The following is a 16,563-nucleotide window of genomic DNA, read 5'->3' on the forward strand; positions in this document are numbered from 1 at the left end:
CTTTGCTCTGGCCTTGGTTTGCACAATTGCAAAATGAGGGGCCGGGCCAGCTGCCCCCCACTTTGGAGGCTGTGCAGCCCCAAGTCACATCTGTCTGCCCGGACTAGGGAGGGGAGAGCGGGCTGAGCCTGAATGTGGTTTCCAACTCAGGGGGACTGGGCTGGCCCTTCGGGCCTTGCAGTCCCAGGACCCCGGATGGCAGGAGGTCTCCCTCACGGCGCAGGCGGGGGCTGGGGCTCTCTGAGCACCTGTGGTCAGCACCGGCACCTAACGGCTGATTAGTGCCATAACTGAAGGCTTGGGTTTGGGGGCAAGGTGGGGACCCAAAGGGCAGGATTTCTCATTGGCTGGGGGCCTGAGTTCAGGGAGGGAGGGGGCCTGAGTTCAGGGAGGGAGGGGGCCTGAGTTCAGGGAGGGAGGGGGGCCTGAGTTCAGGGAGGGAGGGGGCCTGAGTTCAGGGAGGGAGGGGCCAGTCCCACTTCACTCAGCAGAGAAGGAAAATTAAGGCGGCCTTTGCTGGGCTGGGCGGAGTGGGCAGGAGCTGTCCGCCCGGCTTTGCACCCCACAGCCCTGAAACGCCGAAGCTGGCCACGAGGTGTCGCCACCGGCCAAAAAGCAGCGAGTGACCGGGTCCATCCCGCCCGGTAAGCTCAGATTCTCGGGAGAGCTTCCTCCCGCATCCTCTTAGGTCCCAGAGACCCCCGGGGCAAGGAGTTGCTATTACTCTCCTTAGCGGGGGGAGGGGTCTCCTTGGCCCCCCAGCCAAGGGTCCTGAACCTACCTGGCGAGCGGTGGGCTTTCCTCCAAACGCATTTTGCACTTTCCTAACCTCGCGTTTTGCTGCCTAAAATATACCCCCCTCTCTTTCTTGCCCATGAAATGTGCCCCTCCCACATTTAAGTCCATTTCAAATAGAACCTCCTTCAGGAAGCACCAGAATGCCCTCAGACCTCCCAGAGCCCTTTATTCCTCTAGAAAGCTCTTAATGCATTATTATTGGGAATAAACTTTGTCTGTGTTTGCATCTTAGCTCCTTCTTGGACTAGAAAGTCCCAAAGGGCTGGAATCAAATCTGATCTAAAATTTGTTTTCTCAAAAATACATTTGCTTTTTCATGCAAATTAGGGCAATTCTGAGGTCCCACCTCACACCTCTCAGATTGGCTAAGATGACAGGAAGAGATAATCATAAATGTTGGAGGGCATGTGGGAAAACTGGGATACTCATGTATTGTTGGTGGAGTTGTGAACTGGTCCAACTACTCTGGAGAGCAGTTTGGAACTGTGCCCTTTGACCCAGCAGTGCCATTACCAGGTCTGTGTCCCAAGGAAATCATAAAGGAGGGAAGAGGACCCATGTGTGCAAAAATGTCTGTAGCAGCCCTTTTGTAGTGGTGAGGAACTGGAAATGAAGTGGATGTCCATCATTTGGGGAAGGTTAAATAAATTATGGTGTGTGTGTGTGTGTGTGTGTGTGTGTGTGTGTGTGTATGTGTGTGTGTGTGTGTGTATGTGTGTGTGTGTGTGTGTGTGTTTGTATGTGTGTGTGTGTGTGTGTGTGTATGTGTGTGTGTGTGTGTGTGTGTGTGTGTGTGATAGAATATTATTGTCCTGTAAGAAATGGCCAGCAGGATGATTTCAGAAAAGCCTGGAAAGACTCACATGAACTGATGCTGAGGGGAGTGAGCAGAACCAGGAGATCGCTGTGTACAACAACATCAATGTTATAAGATGATCAACTGCGATGGACGTGGCTCTTCTCAGCAGGGGGGCGATTCAAGGCAGCTCCAATTGACTTAGGATGGAAAATGCCATTTGCATCCAGAGAGAACTATGGAAACCGTGGATCAAAGCCTGGCGTTGTCGCCTTGTTGTTTGTTGATTTCTTTTTTTTTTTCTCATGTTTCCCCCCCCCCTTTGGTCTGATTTTTCTTGTACAACATGACGACTATGGACAAATGTCCAAAAGGATAGCGTGTATTTAACCTATACCAGATTTCTTGCTGCCTTGTAGAGGGGGGAGGTAAGGAAAGACGGGAGAGAAATCCAGAACACAAAATTTTACCAAAATGAACGCTGTCTTTACCTGGGTTTGGAAAAATAAGATACTGTTGAGAGAGAAAGCTCAAGTTTGCTTTCTCTCTCCAGCTCCAATTCAAGGCTTTACTTATAGAAGGTGACTAAGGAAATGAATTGAGTGAATTGAGTTTGCTGGATGGAATTGAAACATCCAGAGGCGGACGGGAGTCTCCCGGGCCTGCTCTGGGCAGCGGCGTCCCCTGCCCATCTCCATCCCTCCATTCTCTCTGCACACTGGACCCCAGGGGAAGCTGATTCCCAAGGTGTTTGGAAGCTGGTTGCTAAGCGGCCGTTGCCCAGCAACCTATTGTCGCTTTTCAAGCCCAGCCCTCCAGTGCCTCTAGGGAGGGGCCAGCCAGTTGGCGGCAGCTTCCGTTAAAGGAAGTTCCTCTCCCCTGACACTCCGGCTCCTCCCGGGTGTCCTTGTCCCTGTCACTCAGAGCCACGAAGCACAGGTAAGACAGTGGGCCTGGCTCCGCCTCCCACGGAGCATCTCCGGCAAGAAGACCCCAGAGGCTGACAGGAAAGTGCCCTCGAGCTAGAGTCCCTGCAAGGCAGGCAGCTCCCCCTTCCACTCACTCCATCCTTGGGTTTGAAATGATCTCGGGTTCTGGGTGGCTACGTGAGCAGAGCAACAGAAAGGGGAGAAGACATGACATGGTGGAGAAATAAAGGCAGAAATTACAGGGAACCCTGGGTCTGGGGTCTTGAGAATCCCTTTGGAGACCTGGGTTCCAGGGCTACCTTTCGGGCCTATGACTGCGGCCCATTTTATCTTGCCTTTCCGAGTGTGGGTTCAAGTAGGGAGGAAACCACATCGCTTTCCTAAGCAGGGCAGTCTGAGGACCCGCCTTTGCAGAGTCTGTAGTCGAGTTGTGTTCACTCTAAGAGGGTCTGCCATTGTATGGAGGTGCCCAGGCTTTGGGTGGTATAACCCTCCTGCAGTTCCCCAGATGGCTCTGTCCCTGGACGGCAGACACCGTCTGTCCCTAAGTTCTGACTTGGGGACTTCTGGGTGGAAGAACCTGCTAGTTGTGGGGGGCAAAACCTTCCAGGGCCCGGGATTACCCACTTACCACAAAGAGGGGTCCAAGGAAGACCAATGACAATTAGTGCTAATGGCCATCATTTGTTTAGCTAGGTGAATAAATGAATGGAGCATTTATTAAGCACCTTCTAGTTACAGAAAGCACTGTACTCACCCCACTGGAGGAAACAATTAGGAGGGAAAAGGAAAAAAAAAGGCTGAGCCAGTTCTAACACTCTAACAGGGAATTCCAAGGGATTTATTCTAATGGAGGATTTTACAGATATCTATAAGGATAAGGAATAAGCATTTGTTAAGCACAGATTTTCTGTTTCCATTTAATCTTCACTGATAATCTCATAAGGGAGGGTCATAGATTTGGACTTGGAAAGTACATCAGAAGCCATCTGTTCTCATCTCTCCCTCCCCTTGTAGTTTTTTCTTTTAAAATTTCTTATTAATAGCTTTTTATTTAAAATATATATATATATGCAAAAATAGTTTTCAACATTCAAAATCCTATATTCCCATTTTTTCTCCCTCCCTCCCTTCCACCCTCCTCCCCTAGATAGCAAGTAATCCAGTATAGGTTTAACGTGTGCCATTCTTCTATGCATATTTCCACAATTATCTTGCTGCACAAGAAAAATCAGATTAAAAGAGAAAAAGTGAGGAAAAAAGCAGGCAAACAACAATAAAAATGGTGAAAATACTATGTTGTGATCCACGTTCGGTTCCCATAGTCCTCTGTCTGGATGTAGAAGGCTCTCTCCATCCCAAGTCTATTGGAATTGGTCTGAATTGAAAGAGCCAAGTCCATCAAAGTTCTGCCCTTGTTACACATGGAGATTCCTGCCCAGAGAGACCAAATAACTTGCCCAAAGTCAAAGTCATGGGTAGAAAGTGTCAAAGGCAAGATTTGAACCCAGGTCCTTTTCACCCAGAGCCATCTTTGCAAATAAGGACCCTGGGAGGAATCCAGTTCAGGCAGGATCACCCCCATTTTACAGTTGAGAAAACTGAGGCACAGATCATGAAATCATACACCCCGGGCTCACAGCTAGTCTGTCTGGTAAGATTCAAATCTGAGTCTCTGCTGACTTCAGGTGCAGGGTGTTGGTCTAGGGGACCCTCCTGCTCTGGACTTGGAATCAGAGATCAGACCGAACGAAGAAGCATTGATGAAGCACCGACTGTATGCCAGTGCTAAGCCCTGAGGATGAAAAGAAAACCAGGACACAGCCCCTGCCCGGCTGCTCTCTGGGCCTCAGTATCCCCAGCTGTCAGCAAGCAGGTGCCTCGGTGCCACACACTGGACCAGACTGGGGTCCCTGTCCTCAAGAGGCTTACATTTCACCAGGAGAGACGACACATCCGGAAACAAATATGTGAAATATCAAAGGTCATTTTGGGGGGAGGTGGGGAGGAAGAGGGCACTGGCTGCTGGACGATCCAGAAAGGCTTCTATTGGGTCAAACTTGAGCAGAATTTTGAAGAAAATTAGAAATTCTAAGGGAGTGAGGGGATGCAATGCATTCCAGGCATTAGAAACTGCCAGGTCAAAGGTGCAGAGGTGGGAGATGGCATGTGGGCTGTAAGGGAAAGCAGGGAGGTCAATGTGGGTGGTCTCTAAAGGTTTCCAGAATATCTGTGTCTGTCTCACATTTATGAAATGTGAAATGAATTATGAAATGTCTCACATTTTCTCTCATTCTCTTTCACATTCTCTCCTGTCTTTCCCTCTCTGTCTCTCTCTCTGTCTCTTTGTCTCCACCTCTCCCTGCCCCTCTTTGTGTCTCTGTATCTCTTTCTCTCTGTCTCTCTCTCCTCTCCATCTCTGTCTCTGTCTCTCTCACACATTCTCTCTCATTCTCTTTTATATTCTCTCACATTCTCTCCTTCTCCCTCTCCTTCCCTCCATCTTTCTTCTTTCTTTCTCTTTCATCTCTTATTCTTTCTCTCTCCATCTCTGTGTCTCTCATTCTGTCCCTTTTTTCCTTCCTCCTTCCCTCTCTCTGCCTCTGTCTGTCCCCTCTTTCCCTCTTCTCCCTCTTTACCGGTTTGTTTAATCATGCAAAGCTAGTGTTGACTACTGATATCTTTTCCGTGTCTCCCTATTTCCTAGGTGGACGTTGTGCCCATTTCCTGCCGCCAAAATGATGGGCAAACTGCCCCTAGGTGTTGTTTCCCCTTATGTGAAGATGAGTTCGGGGGGCTGTGCAGACCCCCTGAAATTCTATGCCACCAGCTACTGCACAGCCTACAGTAAGGGGCCCTTGCCCTGGACTCCCCAAGGTCCCCATCCCTTCACTGTCCCCCCAGGGCCCAGGGCAGAAGGCAGACTTCTTGATAGAAGGGGCAATGGAAAGGGGCCATCCTTATCCCCTTAACCCCGTCCCACTGTCCCCTGCTTCCATCAGGCGGAACTTCAGAACGTTGATTGTAGGGGTGCCATCACCCCCAAATCCTTACACTGAGAGTCGGAGCAGCCACGTTTGTCCAAGTGGAAAGGGGCGGGATTTAGGGTCAGAGCCTGGGTGGGAATCCTGGCTCTTGCCTTTCTGCTCACCTGGCTGTAGGCAGAACCCAGTCTCTCTCGGCTCTTAACCTCTGGCCCTCCATAGCCCATGCTAAAGCGGTCCTGTCCCTGTGAGCCCAGCACATCGGCCCGGTTACCTCATCACACCAACCTTTTCAGCTTCAAACAGTGCCCTTTGTCACCTTACACAGAGGACCCTCTCATGTGGCCCCCTGGCCCTAATTACCTCAACCCACAAACTCCCCCTCACTAACCCACCCTCGCCTGGCTGGTCACAGTGGCCCGCAGGGACCGGTCAGACCTTCATGGCCCTTGTCCGTGATGGTCACGGCAGGATTTCCAGGGACAAGGTCAGAACCACGGCCACCTTAAGCCAAATCTGAGGTTTCTTTTAAATTTTTTTTTTTAATTTAAGTATATAGATATATAAAAGTTTTTGTTTTCCATTATATCCCTTCCCACTACTAGAGAGCTGTCCTTTATAACAAAGAAGAAAAATGAGAGGGAAAAGCAATTCAACAAAACTAATGAACTAATTGATCGAGCCGCCATCACCAACATTGTACATCCAGCCCCTCTTCTGCAAAGGAAGGAGGGAGCTTCTAGGGTTTATGACTTACGTGCTTCCAAGTGGGCACAGTCACTCCCGCAAGTGTTGTTGTCATTATTAGGTCCGACACTTTGGGAGCCCATTGCGATTTGGGGGCAGAGATCCTGCAGGGTAGGTCATTTCCTTCTCCAGCTCATGTCACAGAGAAGGAAACTGAGGCAGACAGGGTGAAGTAACTCGCACGGAGTCACACAGCCAGTAAAGGGTCTGAGGCTGCAGTGGAACTCAGGATAAGTCCTCCCCTAGCTGCCCAAACAAGTAGGCCCCAAGAAAACGGGCCTTTGTTTGACCTGAAGAAATAAAGCTGGCCCACCCCTGTTCCCCACGGGGTGGACAATGGCCAAGCAAGAACCCAAGTCCATGTGGCCCAGTGGAGTTGAGGCCTTGGGCCGCTCTTCCCAGTGAGGTGGACCAAGCGCTGCTCTTGGGTGGCTCCCGCCTGGCCAGCCTCGGAATGGAGGAGTGTGTGAAGGCAGGGGCAACAAGGACGGCCTCCCGTCCCTCAGGGAGCTCGCTCTGGCCACCCTTTCTGCAATGGCTCCCCAGTGCCCCCCAATGGCTCCCCAATGCCCCCCCGGTACACCCTATCCTACACCCTATCCCAACAGCCCTCTCCCTATGGCACAGGCACCAGGCCCGAGATCCACTCGTATCTTCTGGGCCTGGGCTCCCAGGAGCCCCTTCGTCCCCTGCTGCTGCTGCCCCCACGGGATGATGACGGCTCTTTTCTCTGGCAGGCCGGGAGGGTTTCAAGCCCCAAGTTGCTCAGCACAAGGGCACTGGTTACCAGTCGAATTACCGGCCCATAGTCAGCTACCAGCCCAGCCTGGACACTCTGGATACCCTGAATAATCCTGCTGTGGGGTAGGCCTTCGTTGCCCTCCCTTGCTCGTCCTCTCTGCCTTGGGCAGAGGCTCATTAGCTATGGGACTGTAGGCGGTCTGAGTGTGGCTTTCCCCATCTGGACAACAGAGGGGTCAGACTCAGTGACCTCCAAAGGCCTTGGACTTGGGGCGGGAACCTTGGGAAGTGGAGGACTTGGGTTGGAGCTTTTTTAGAGTAGAGAAAGCCCATGTTGCCCATTGAGGGTTATCTGAACCAACTCCTCACCTCCTGGGGTTCTCCCCCATCCCCGTTGCTTATCACCCATGACCTCCAAGAGCTCTCTCTCTCTCTCTCCCCCTGCCAGAGAACAAATGAAGGATAAGGATCAGGCGGTCTTTGCTCAGAGCTACCGGCCAATGGAGCTGCCAGATAGCCGGTACCCCCTGCGGAGCCTGTACCAACCCAGTTATGGCGGTGCTCATGATAAAGCCAACTTGTGTCCCCCCTCCAAAGAGGTGAGCCCCTCGAGGACTTCCTGAGACCCCCAGTCCTGCTTTGGGTGCCGGGGATGTGAAGGGAGGACCGGCCTTGCCCTAAAAGTAGGGAAACAGCATAGAAACAAATCAGACAGACCCCCCCGGTGGTTCCTGGGCACAGGGCGCAGACAACTAAAAAGGGAGTTTGTTAGCATGAGATGAAGGGAGTACAATAGAAGGGGGAAAATACGAGGCTGGGGAGTATCGGGAACATGGAGTGTTGGTTGGGGAAGAAAAGGCCCTGCTAGGGCCAGATAGCCCAAGGGGAAACTGTCCAGACCCAATCATGGAGGCTGGAGACCCCCAGGGATTCCAAGGGATCAAGATGACCTCCCCGGCTGATCGGGGAGACGATCCCCCCTGCTGTCGTCCTTCCTCGGGGGCTCTCCTCCGGGGATCCAGAGATCTCACCCAGGGTTCTGGGACCCCAGCTGGGAAGGACCTGAGGGGGCTGGCCCACTGCTCACATCCCAGAGTGGGGCCAGGAGGTGAGCTGGCTGAGGGCCGAGCTCTGCCCACCTGCGGGTCCTTTGCCTTCCCCCAGGCCAAGAGGGTCCATTTCAACACCCAGGATCACGGCCCCCAAGCCGCCATAGGATTGGAGCCCAAGATGGTGCCGGTCCTCCACCCGCCCATGGGCAAGGGGGGTCCTGACACGGAGAACTACCGCTACGTGAGTGGAGGGCTGCAGCTGCTCCCCTCCGGGCAGGGCAGAAGGGCCAAGGCCGCCTAGCAGCAGCTCCCTGTGGGGAGGGGAGAGGGGAGGCCCTCGCCCTGGAAACAGGCATCAGGCAGCGGCCTGACTCTTCTGCCAGGCTGGCACAGTGCTGGTCGGAAGCCTGGCATCAGTGCCTCCCCACCAACCGTTTTCCTTCGCTGTTTCAGGGTCCCAGATTTACCTCTGAGTACAGTTCCAAGTACCGCCATGATGTCTCTGGCCCCCCAGGTAGGCAGCATGGGAGAGGCGGCCCTCCCTGTCCCGGAGCCCAGGCCCCTGCCCCCCTCCCGCTCGCCCATCCATCCCCGAGATCAGCCCAGGCAGGGGGCTCCCTGCCCTGAAGGCGGAGGCCGGGCAGCCGGAGGCCGGGCATCCTGGCCGGGCTTGGAGAGCCCCGAGGGGGACGGGCAGGGCTGCAGTCCAGGTGCTGCTGGGGCAGCCCCAGGCCTCTCTTCCCACTCTGAGCCTCCCAGAATCCCCAGCCCGTCCCTCAGCAGAGAGGATGGTGGCTGTTGAGCCCAGGCACGAGGGAAGGCTCTGGAGCCCTTCTGCTTCCCCAGAAAGGCTCTCCGTAGGAGTCGGATGCTCCCCCTCCCCACCCGTGTCCTGGGTGGGGGGGGCGCCCGGAAGCCCTGCAGACAAAGCCCTTGTGGCCCGGCCGTGGGGCCCCTGGGTGCTTCCCACGCTCCGGACTCCTTTCCAGATTTCCTCCAGAAGAAAACGATCGGGGCCAAGGAAGAGTCGGGCTTCACGGAGCAGTCCATCAAGAGTCCCCTGGCCTTCCAGCCCTTCCCTGGAGACCCCGTGAGTGACCCGGTGGCCTCCCCTTAGGCGGCCCCCAGCTCCGCCTGGCACGGCCCCGCCCCCTCCCCGGCCTGCGCCCGGGACCGCCCCTCCAGGGGCCCCGGCCTGCCGACCGCTCTGGGGTGGGGGGGTGCAGTCCCGGCGACGGCCCCTCCCCCGCTGTGGGACCCTTCCTCCGCCAGGGCAGGGGGCGGCCCGGGGAGTCCGGTCCATGCTGGCTCCGCCGCGGGGGAGAGCCGCCCCAGAAGCAGGAGGCGGCCTCTCAGTAGCGGGGCAGAACCGGGTCCTTCTCCGCAGCCCGGCCTCGCCTTCCCCCCAGACGCCTCGGGGGCGGCCGCCCGGCCCCCTCTCTGCCCCCAAACCCAGCCAGCTTTGTTTAAGGCGGGGGGGAGGGGGGCTTGTGTCCGGCCTCGCTGCTTCCCCAGGGACTGAACCCCCCCAGCACAGACGGTCCGGACGGCTCTTGGGGCCACCCTGCAAGGGGGCGGAGCGGGGGAGGGGCGGGGGAACGTGCAGCCCCTTCCCCTCTCTCTCCCCCGCCGAGCTCGGCCCGGCCAGGGTGACTGGGTCCCGCCCGGGCCTCTCTTTCAGCTGCCGCCGCCGGGCAGAAGCATCACCAGGTCAGACTACGCGCCCATGGCCACCCCGCACGTAAGAGGGGGAGGAGGCGCCGGCGGGGGAAGACCCTGAGAGAGGGGGGGCTCTGGGGGGCGGGGGCGCCCAATGGGGAGGGGGCGCCAACTCCCGCTCCTCCTCTGCCTCCAGGGGGACGAGTATTTGCCGGTGCTGGCCAAAGGTTCCGAGAGAGAGTCGGGCTTCAGCCGGGCCAAAGAGAAGCACCTTCCTCCGGTACGCGGCCCCGCCGCGGCTCCCCGCCCCCCGCCCCCCTGCCCGCCGGGCGGCGGCCGCTACCGTGGACAGAGCCCGGACCGCGCCTCCTCCCGGGGGGAGGGGGGAGAGATCCTGGAGCGCTACCCAAACCTCCAGGGCCACACAAATGCCAGCTATCATTAGGGAGGCCTGTGCCGTTGGATCACAGCTCCCTCCTCCCTGTCTGCTCCTCCCTCCTCTCTGCCTGCTCCTCCCTCCTCCCTCCTCCCTGCCTGCTCCTCCTCCTCCCTGCCTGCTCCTCCTCCTCCCTGTCTGCTCCTTCTCCTCCCTGTCTGCTCCTCCCTCCTCTCTGCCTGCTCCTCCCTCCTCCCTGTCTGCTCCTCCCTCCTCCCTCCTCCCTGCCTGCTCCTCCTCCCTGTCTGCTCCTTCTCCTCCCTGTCTGCTCCTCCCTCCTCTCTGCCTGCTCCTCCCTCCTCCCTGTCTGCTCCTCCCTCCTCCCTGCCTCCTCCCTCCTCCCTACCTGCTCCTCTTCCTCCCTGTCTGCTCCTCCCTCCTCCCTCCCTGCTCCGCCTCCTCCCTGTCTGCTCCTCCCTCCTCCCTCCTGCCTGTCTGCTCATGCTCCTCCTCCCTGTCTGCTCCTCCCTCCTCCCTGCCTCCTCCCTCCTCCCTGCCTGCTCCTCCCTCCTCCCTGTCTGCTCCTCCCTCCTCCCCACCTGCTCCTCTTCCTCCCTGCTCCCTCCTCCCTGCCCGCTCTTCCTTGCTCTTCCTTTCTCTCCTGCTTCTTTCCTACCCCGTTTTGATCCATCAGTCAGCAAGCACTGAATGTATGAGTGGGGGCACTGGGCTCATACAAAGACCAAAGGGAGGCAGGCCCTGCCCTCAGGGGGCTTAGTCACCCCCAGTGGGCCCCCATCTTTCTACCAGGATCTCACCTCTGGCTTTGCCTCAGCCTCTGGCTCTCTCTGTCTCTGTCTATATCTCTCCCTCTGTGTCTGTCTGTTTCTCTTTGTCCCTGTTTCTCTCTTTCTCCCTCGTGTCTCTGTCTCTCCCTCTCTCCCCCCATGTCTCTGTCTCTCCTCTCCCCCCATGTCTCTGTCTCTCCCTCTCTCCCTGTGTCTCTGTCTCTCCCTCTCTCCCCTATATCTCTGTCTCTCCCTCTCTCCCTGTGTCTGTCTCTCCCTCTCTCCCTGTTTCTGTCTCTCCCTCTCTCCCTGTGTCTGTCTCTCCCTCTCTCCCTGTGTTTTTGTCTCTTCCTCTCTCCCCCCATGTCTCTATCTCTCCCTCTCTCCCCCCATGTCTCTGTCTCTCCCTCTCTCCCTGTGTCTGTCTCTCCCTCTCTCCCTGTGTTTTTGTCTCTTCCTCTCTCCCCCCATGTCTCTATCTCTCCCTCTCTCCCCCCATGTCTCTGTCTCTCCCTCTCTCCCTGTGTCTCTGTCTCTCCCTCTCTCCCTGTGTCTCTGTCTCTCCCTCTCTCCCTGTGTCTCTGTCTCTCCCTCTCTCCCTGTCTCTGTCTCTCCCTCTCTCCCTGTGTCTCTGTCTCTCCCTCTCTCCCTGTCTCTGTCTCTCCCTCTCTCCCTGTGTCTCTGTCTCTCCCTCTCTCCCTGTGTCTGTCTCTCCCTCTCTCCCTGTGTTTTTGTCTCTCCCTCTCTCCCTGTGTCTCTGTCTCTCCCTCTCTCCCTGTGTCTCTGTCTCTCCCTCTCTCCCTGTCTCTGTCTCTCCCTCTCTCCCTGTGTCTCTGTCTCTCCCTCTCTCCTCTATATCTCTGTCTCTCCCTCTCTCCCTGTGTTTTTGTCTCTCCCTCTCTCCCCCCATGTCTCTGTCTCTCCCTGTGTCTCTGTCTCTCCCTCTCTCCCTGTGTCTCTGTCTCTCCCTCTCTCCCTGTGTCTCTGTCTCTCCCTCTCTCCCTGTCTCTGTCTCTCCATCTCTCCCCTATGTCTCTGTCTCTTCCTCTCTCCTTCTGTGTGTGTCTCTCTCTGTCCCTGTATCTCTCTCCCTCTCCCCGTGGCACTGTCTGTCTTGCCCTCCCTCCCTGATCTCCACAAGAGCCCCCTGTCCCAGCCCCAATCCCTCCCCTCTGCCCGTACCCGGCCACCACCTGATGAGGATCCCCGGTTCTTCCCATGACCCACAGACCCCGCCCGCTGGTCCCCCTGGCATCTCTGAGCCCAGCAGCCTGAGTTACCGCCAGTACCAGGGCATGCAGTGGGCACCGCAGAGCAACAACGCCCTGCTGGGCCGGGAGCTCCTGGGGGCCAAGGTGAGTGCTCCAGCACCCTCGTTCCCTCCCGGCCTGGGGGTCCCTTCCCCATCCTCCCGGGTCACAGTCGCCCCCTCTCCTCACAGGAGTCCTCCGGCTACACCAGCAACAATCCCTCCTACAACCGAGGACCCCCGGACCCCAATTATAGGTTTCTGACCACCTACAACCAAAGGTGAGCTGCGGCGCCCTCCAGGTATGAGGGGACCTCCCCGAGGCTCCGGCCCTGCCCTGGAGAGCCAGGACGAGTGTCTGGTCTCCTTAACGCCCCTTATTTCCCCAAGGACAGAGCCTGGAGCCGAGGGGCTTTCTCCGTGGCCGGGGCTTCCTCGTCTGAAGCCCTGGCTGGGCCAGGGCCTGCATGGATCCTCTGGCCTTCTTCCTCTTACACCCCTTCCAGGCTCCTCCTGTATCCCTGTTGCCAGTGGAAATACGTGAAGCCCTGAGTTCTGGTTCCCCCCTTTCTCTTGGGTTTTGGGGGACTTTTCAGACCCTTTTGGAGCCTCATTTTTCACTGCCCTTTCAGAATCTCACTTTGCACCGCCATCGGACAGTGGGATTCTGGAGCCCCTCGAGCTCCCTCTCAGCTGGGACTTTCCCAGAGTGGAACAGAAGTTTGTTCCCTTTCAGGTTACTCCTTCCCAGCTCCCAGGCTCTGGAAAGCCTCAGCCTGAAGGTCCAGCCAGGAGCCATGATCTCCCCAAGTGGGAAATTGCCCGGAAAATGAGAGTCTCCTGTTCACTGCCTGGTTTTGCCAGCTCCAGGGAAAGAGTCTGATTTGCTCCATGCCCTGCCCCTCAGTTCTGGCCCCGGGACCACGGGGTTCGGCCCTGCCCCTCAGTTCTGGCTCCGGGACCATGGGGTTCGGCCCTGCCCCTCAGTTCTGGCTCCAAAACCACGGGGTTCGGCCCTGCCCCTCAGTTCTAGCCCCAGGACCACGGGATTCGGCCCTGCCCCTCAGTTCTGGCTCCGGGACCACGGGGTTCGGCCCTGCCCCTCAGTTCTGGCTCCGGGACCATGGGGTTCGGCCCTGCCCCTCAGTTCTGGCTCCAAAACCACGGGGTTCGGCCCTGCCCCTCAGTTCTGGCCCCGGGACCACGGGGTTCGGCCCTGCCCCTCAGTTCTGGCCCCGGGACCACGGGGTTCGGCCCTGCCCCTCAGTTCTGGCCCCGGGACCACGGGGTTCGGCCCTGCCCCTCAGTTCTGGCCCCGGGACCACGGGGTTCGGCCCTGCCCCTCAGTTCTGGCCCCGGGACCACGGGGTTCGGCCCTGCCCCTCAGTTCTGGCCCCGGGACCACGGGGTTCGGCCCTGCCCCTCAGTTCTGGCCCCGGGACCACGGGGTTCGGCCCTGCCCCTCAGTTCTGGCCCCGGGACCACGGGGTTCGGCCCTGCCCCTCAGTTCTGGCCCCGGGACCACGGGGTTCGGCCCTGCCCCTCAGTTCTGGCCCCGGGACCACGGGGTTCGGCCCTGCCCCTCAGTTCTGGCCCCGGGACCACGGGGTTCGGCCCTGCCCCTCAGTTCTGGCCCCGGGACCACGGGGTTCGGCCCTGCCCCTCAGTTCTGGCCCCGAAACCACGGGGTTCGGCCCTGCCCCTCAGTTCTGGCTCCAGGACCACGGGGTTCGGCCCTGCCCCTCAGTTCTGGCTCCGGGACCACGGGGTTCGGCCCTGCCCCTCAGTTCTGGCTCCAAAACCACGGGGTTCGGCCCTGCCCCTCAGTTCTGGCCCCGGGACCACGGGGTTCGGCCCTGCCCCTCAGTTCTGGCCCCGGGACCACGGGGTTCGGCCCTGCCCCTCAGTTCTGGCTCCAAAACCACGGGGTTCGGCCCTGCCCCTCAGTTCTGGCCCCGGGACCACGGGGTTCGGCCCTGCCCCTCAGTTCTGGCCCCAGGACCATGGGGTTCGGCCCTGCCCCTCAGTTCTGGCTCCAAAACCACGGGGTTCGGCCCTGCCCCTCAGTTCTAGCCCCAGGACCACGGGGTTCGGCCCTGCCCCTCAGTTCTGGCTCCGGGACCACGGGGTTCGGCCCTGCCCCTCAGTTCTGGCTCCAAAACCACGGGGTTCGGCCCTGCCCCTCAGTTCTGGCTCCAAAACCACGGGGTTCGGCCCTGCCCCTCAGTTCTGGCCCCGGGACCACGGGGTTCGGCCCTGCCCCTCAGTTCTGGCTCCAAAACCACGGGGTTCGGCCCTGCCCCTCAGTTCTGGCCCCGGGACCACGGGGTTCGGCCCTGCCCCTCAGTTCTGGCCCCAGGACCACGGGGTTCGGCCCTGCCCCTCAGTTCTGGCTCCAAAACCACGGGGTTCGGCCCTGCCCCTCAGTTCTGGCCCCGGGACCACGGGGTTCGGCCCTGCCCCTCAGTTCTGGCTCCAGGACCATGGGGTTCGGCCCTGCCCCTCAGTTCGGGCTCCGGGACCACAGGGTTCGGCCCTGCTCTAACCCTGAGTCTCAGAGGGCTCGGTGACTGCCTCACATCCTCCTAGGGCCCCCCACCCCTGCCCCCCACCGTGTTCCAGGCCATGGTTGGACCCCTCGCTCGTTTGTTTCTGCAGATACCTTGAGAATATTCCAAAGGGTCTGGACCGGGAAAGTTGGATCAGAGGAGGAATCCAGCACCTCGGGGGCTACGGGCTTAACCCGCCCGCCAGCCAGCATAGCCTGGAGAATTACCACAGCCCCTCAGAGCCTGCTCGCAGATCCTACCCCCACATGTCCAGGTTGGTGGCCGAGGGCTGCGCTGTGGCTGGTCCCGGGGCGTCCGTCTGCCCTCCGGTCTCTGCCCACCTCGACACCCCGGGCCCATGCCCATTTCAAGTGAGAAGACCTAGATTTAAATCCCAGCTCTGCCACTGATTTCCTGTGGCCATGTCATGGCCTCCCTCTGGACCTCAGTTTTCTCATCTGTATAATGGGGGTGGTGTGGGCTGTCTGCCCTGGGAGGGGTCTTCCAGGTCCAGCTCTGAGCTCCCCCCCACCTCGTCCTCCTGGGCCTTCTCTCTCCATGCAGAACCCTGACAGCCCTGGATCCCTTCTACAGAGACACCCCTCACAGCCAAGGCTTTTCCGCCCTGTACGCCCCGTCCTGAGCTGGTAAGGGCCCGGCCCTCCCATCGCACTGTCCCTGGTCACAGGGAAGCTGGGGCTTCACGTCTCTGGAAGGGGGGAGACAAGGAAAGCCGCGGGCAGAAACAGGGCGCAGGGTGCGTGCCCTGGGCCTAGCAGCCCCCTCTCTCTGCCCACAGGTGATCCCCGGCCCAGCAGGAGAGGAGCGGGGCCCACGCTCTCCCAGCTCCCAACCCCTCCAAGGGGCACCTTAGCTGCTACTTTTCTAAGGAAATAAATAATGTCCCACCAAGAGGGGTGTTAAATGGGAGAGACAGAGACACATGGAGAGAGACACAGAGACAGATACAGAGAGACATTGACAGAGACACACAGAGACAGACAGAGACAGACACAGAGACAGACAAAGAGACAGAGGCACATGGAGAGAGACAGAGACAAACAAAGAGATGGAGAGACAGAGACACAGAGAGACAGAGATACATATGGAGACAGAGACACATGGAGAGAGATATAGACCAGAGAAAAACAGAGAGATGGAGAGAGAGACAGAGACACACACAGACAGAGAGACGCGGGGGAGGCGGAGAGACACAGACGAATGGACACCCCGGGGTCCTGGAGCTGGTAAGTGCTGGAGCTGACGTGGGTTCTCATGTCTCCGGGTTCAGAGCTCATTTCCACACATGACACGGCCCTGGGGGTTGGAAATGGCTTCTGATCCAGTTATTTGAGCCAGGGTCTGCACAGCAAGTCGGCGGCAGCGCCAGCCCCAGCCGGAGGAGGAGACTCGGGTAACTGAGGTTCCAGCGCCTGCGCCCCAGGCTTTTAGCCTTCCTGTGACTCACGGGACTTGCTGTGCTGTAAGACACCCACTGCCTCCATCACTCCCCTGCTACTGCCACTACCACCAGTACAAATAATAGCATCTTACACCATACAGGGAAGTGGGGGCTGCTGCTATTCCCATTTCGTAGATGAGGAAACTGAGGTAGCTGGTGTGCAGCTCACTTGTGTTAGCCCTTATCCCCCTTGGCTGCTTCCTGGATCTGGGCCCGAGGAGCCCCGGTTCTGGTTCTCCTGTTTGCTCGTCCAGAAGCCGGGTGGCAGGGCCCTGTCGCTGCCCTCCTGGGCTTCCAGGCCCTTGTCCCTCCCCAGCACCCAACGGGGAAGATGGAGCTTCCATCACCAGAAGGAGCAGCAAGGGAGGGGAGCCATTGGCTCCCTCGTGACCAGACGAAGGGGGTCTGCAGTCGTCCCTCCCTCCCTCCCTCC

At 58.4% G+C, this 16,563-nt stretch overlaps 1 protein-coding gene across 2 annotated transcripts; it reads left to right on the plus strand.

Annotated features, from left to right (window-relative positions):
* The first annotated feature begins 2,395 nt into the window (after positions 1 to 2,395).
* SAXO4 (stabilizer of axonemal microtubules 4) lies at positions 2,396 to 15,580 on the plus strand. Of its 2 annotated transcripts, none has more exons than XM_074273085.1 (14): positions 2,396 to 2,533; positions 5,231 to 5,370; positions 6,992 to 7,118; positions 7,444 to 7,594; positions 8,160 to 8,288; positions 8,501 to 8,561; positions 9,037 to 9,137; positions 9,729 to 9,788; positions 9,903 to 9,986; positions 12,100 to 12,225; positions 12,312 to 12,400; positions 14,778 to 14,942; positions 15,233 to 15,315; positions 15,468 to 15,580. In XM_074273085.1, exons 2-13 carry the CDS (start codon positions 5,262 to 5,264, stop codon positions 15,309 to 15,311), a joined length of 1,281 nt encoding a protein of 426 aa, XP_074129186.1. In that variant the 5' UTR covers positions 2,396 to 2,533; positions 5,231 to 5,261; the 3' UTR covers positions 15,312 to 15,315; positions 15,468 to 15,580. The 2 variants fall into 2 exon arrangements, with proteins under 2 accessions (XP_074129186.1, XP_074129187.1); XM_074273086.1 differs by having other exon boundaries at positions 8,187 to 8,288.
* The last annotated feature ends 983 nt before the right edge of the window (positions 15,581 to 16,563 follow it).

This window comes from Sminthopsis crassicaudata, chromosome 6, assembly GCF_048593235.1.
Source record: "Sminthopsis crassicaudata isolate SCR6 chromosome 6, ASM4859323v1, whole genome shotgun sequence".
Taxonomy (NCBI): domain Eukaryota; kingdom Metazoa; phylum Chordata; class Mammalia; order Dasyuromorphia; family Dasyuridae; genus Sminthopsis; species Sminthopsis crassicaudata.

Coding starts and splice junctions, on each gene's coding strand:
- SAXO4 (XM_074273085.1), top strand. CDS start 5,262: ATGATGGGCAAACTGCCCCTAGGTGTTGTTTCCCCTTATGTGAAGATG. Junction 8,562..9,036: donor TGATGTCTCTGGCCCCCCAG/GTAGGCAGCATG, acceptor ACTCCTTTCCAG/ATTTCCTCCAGAAGAAAACG. Junction 9,789..9,902: donor CGCCCATGGCCACCCCGCAC/GTAAGAGGGGGA, acceptor CTCTGCCTCCAG/GGGGACGAGTATTTGCCGGT.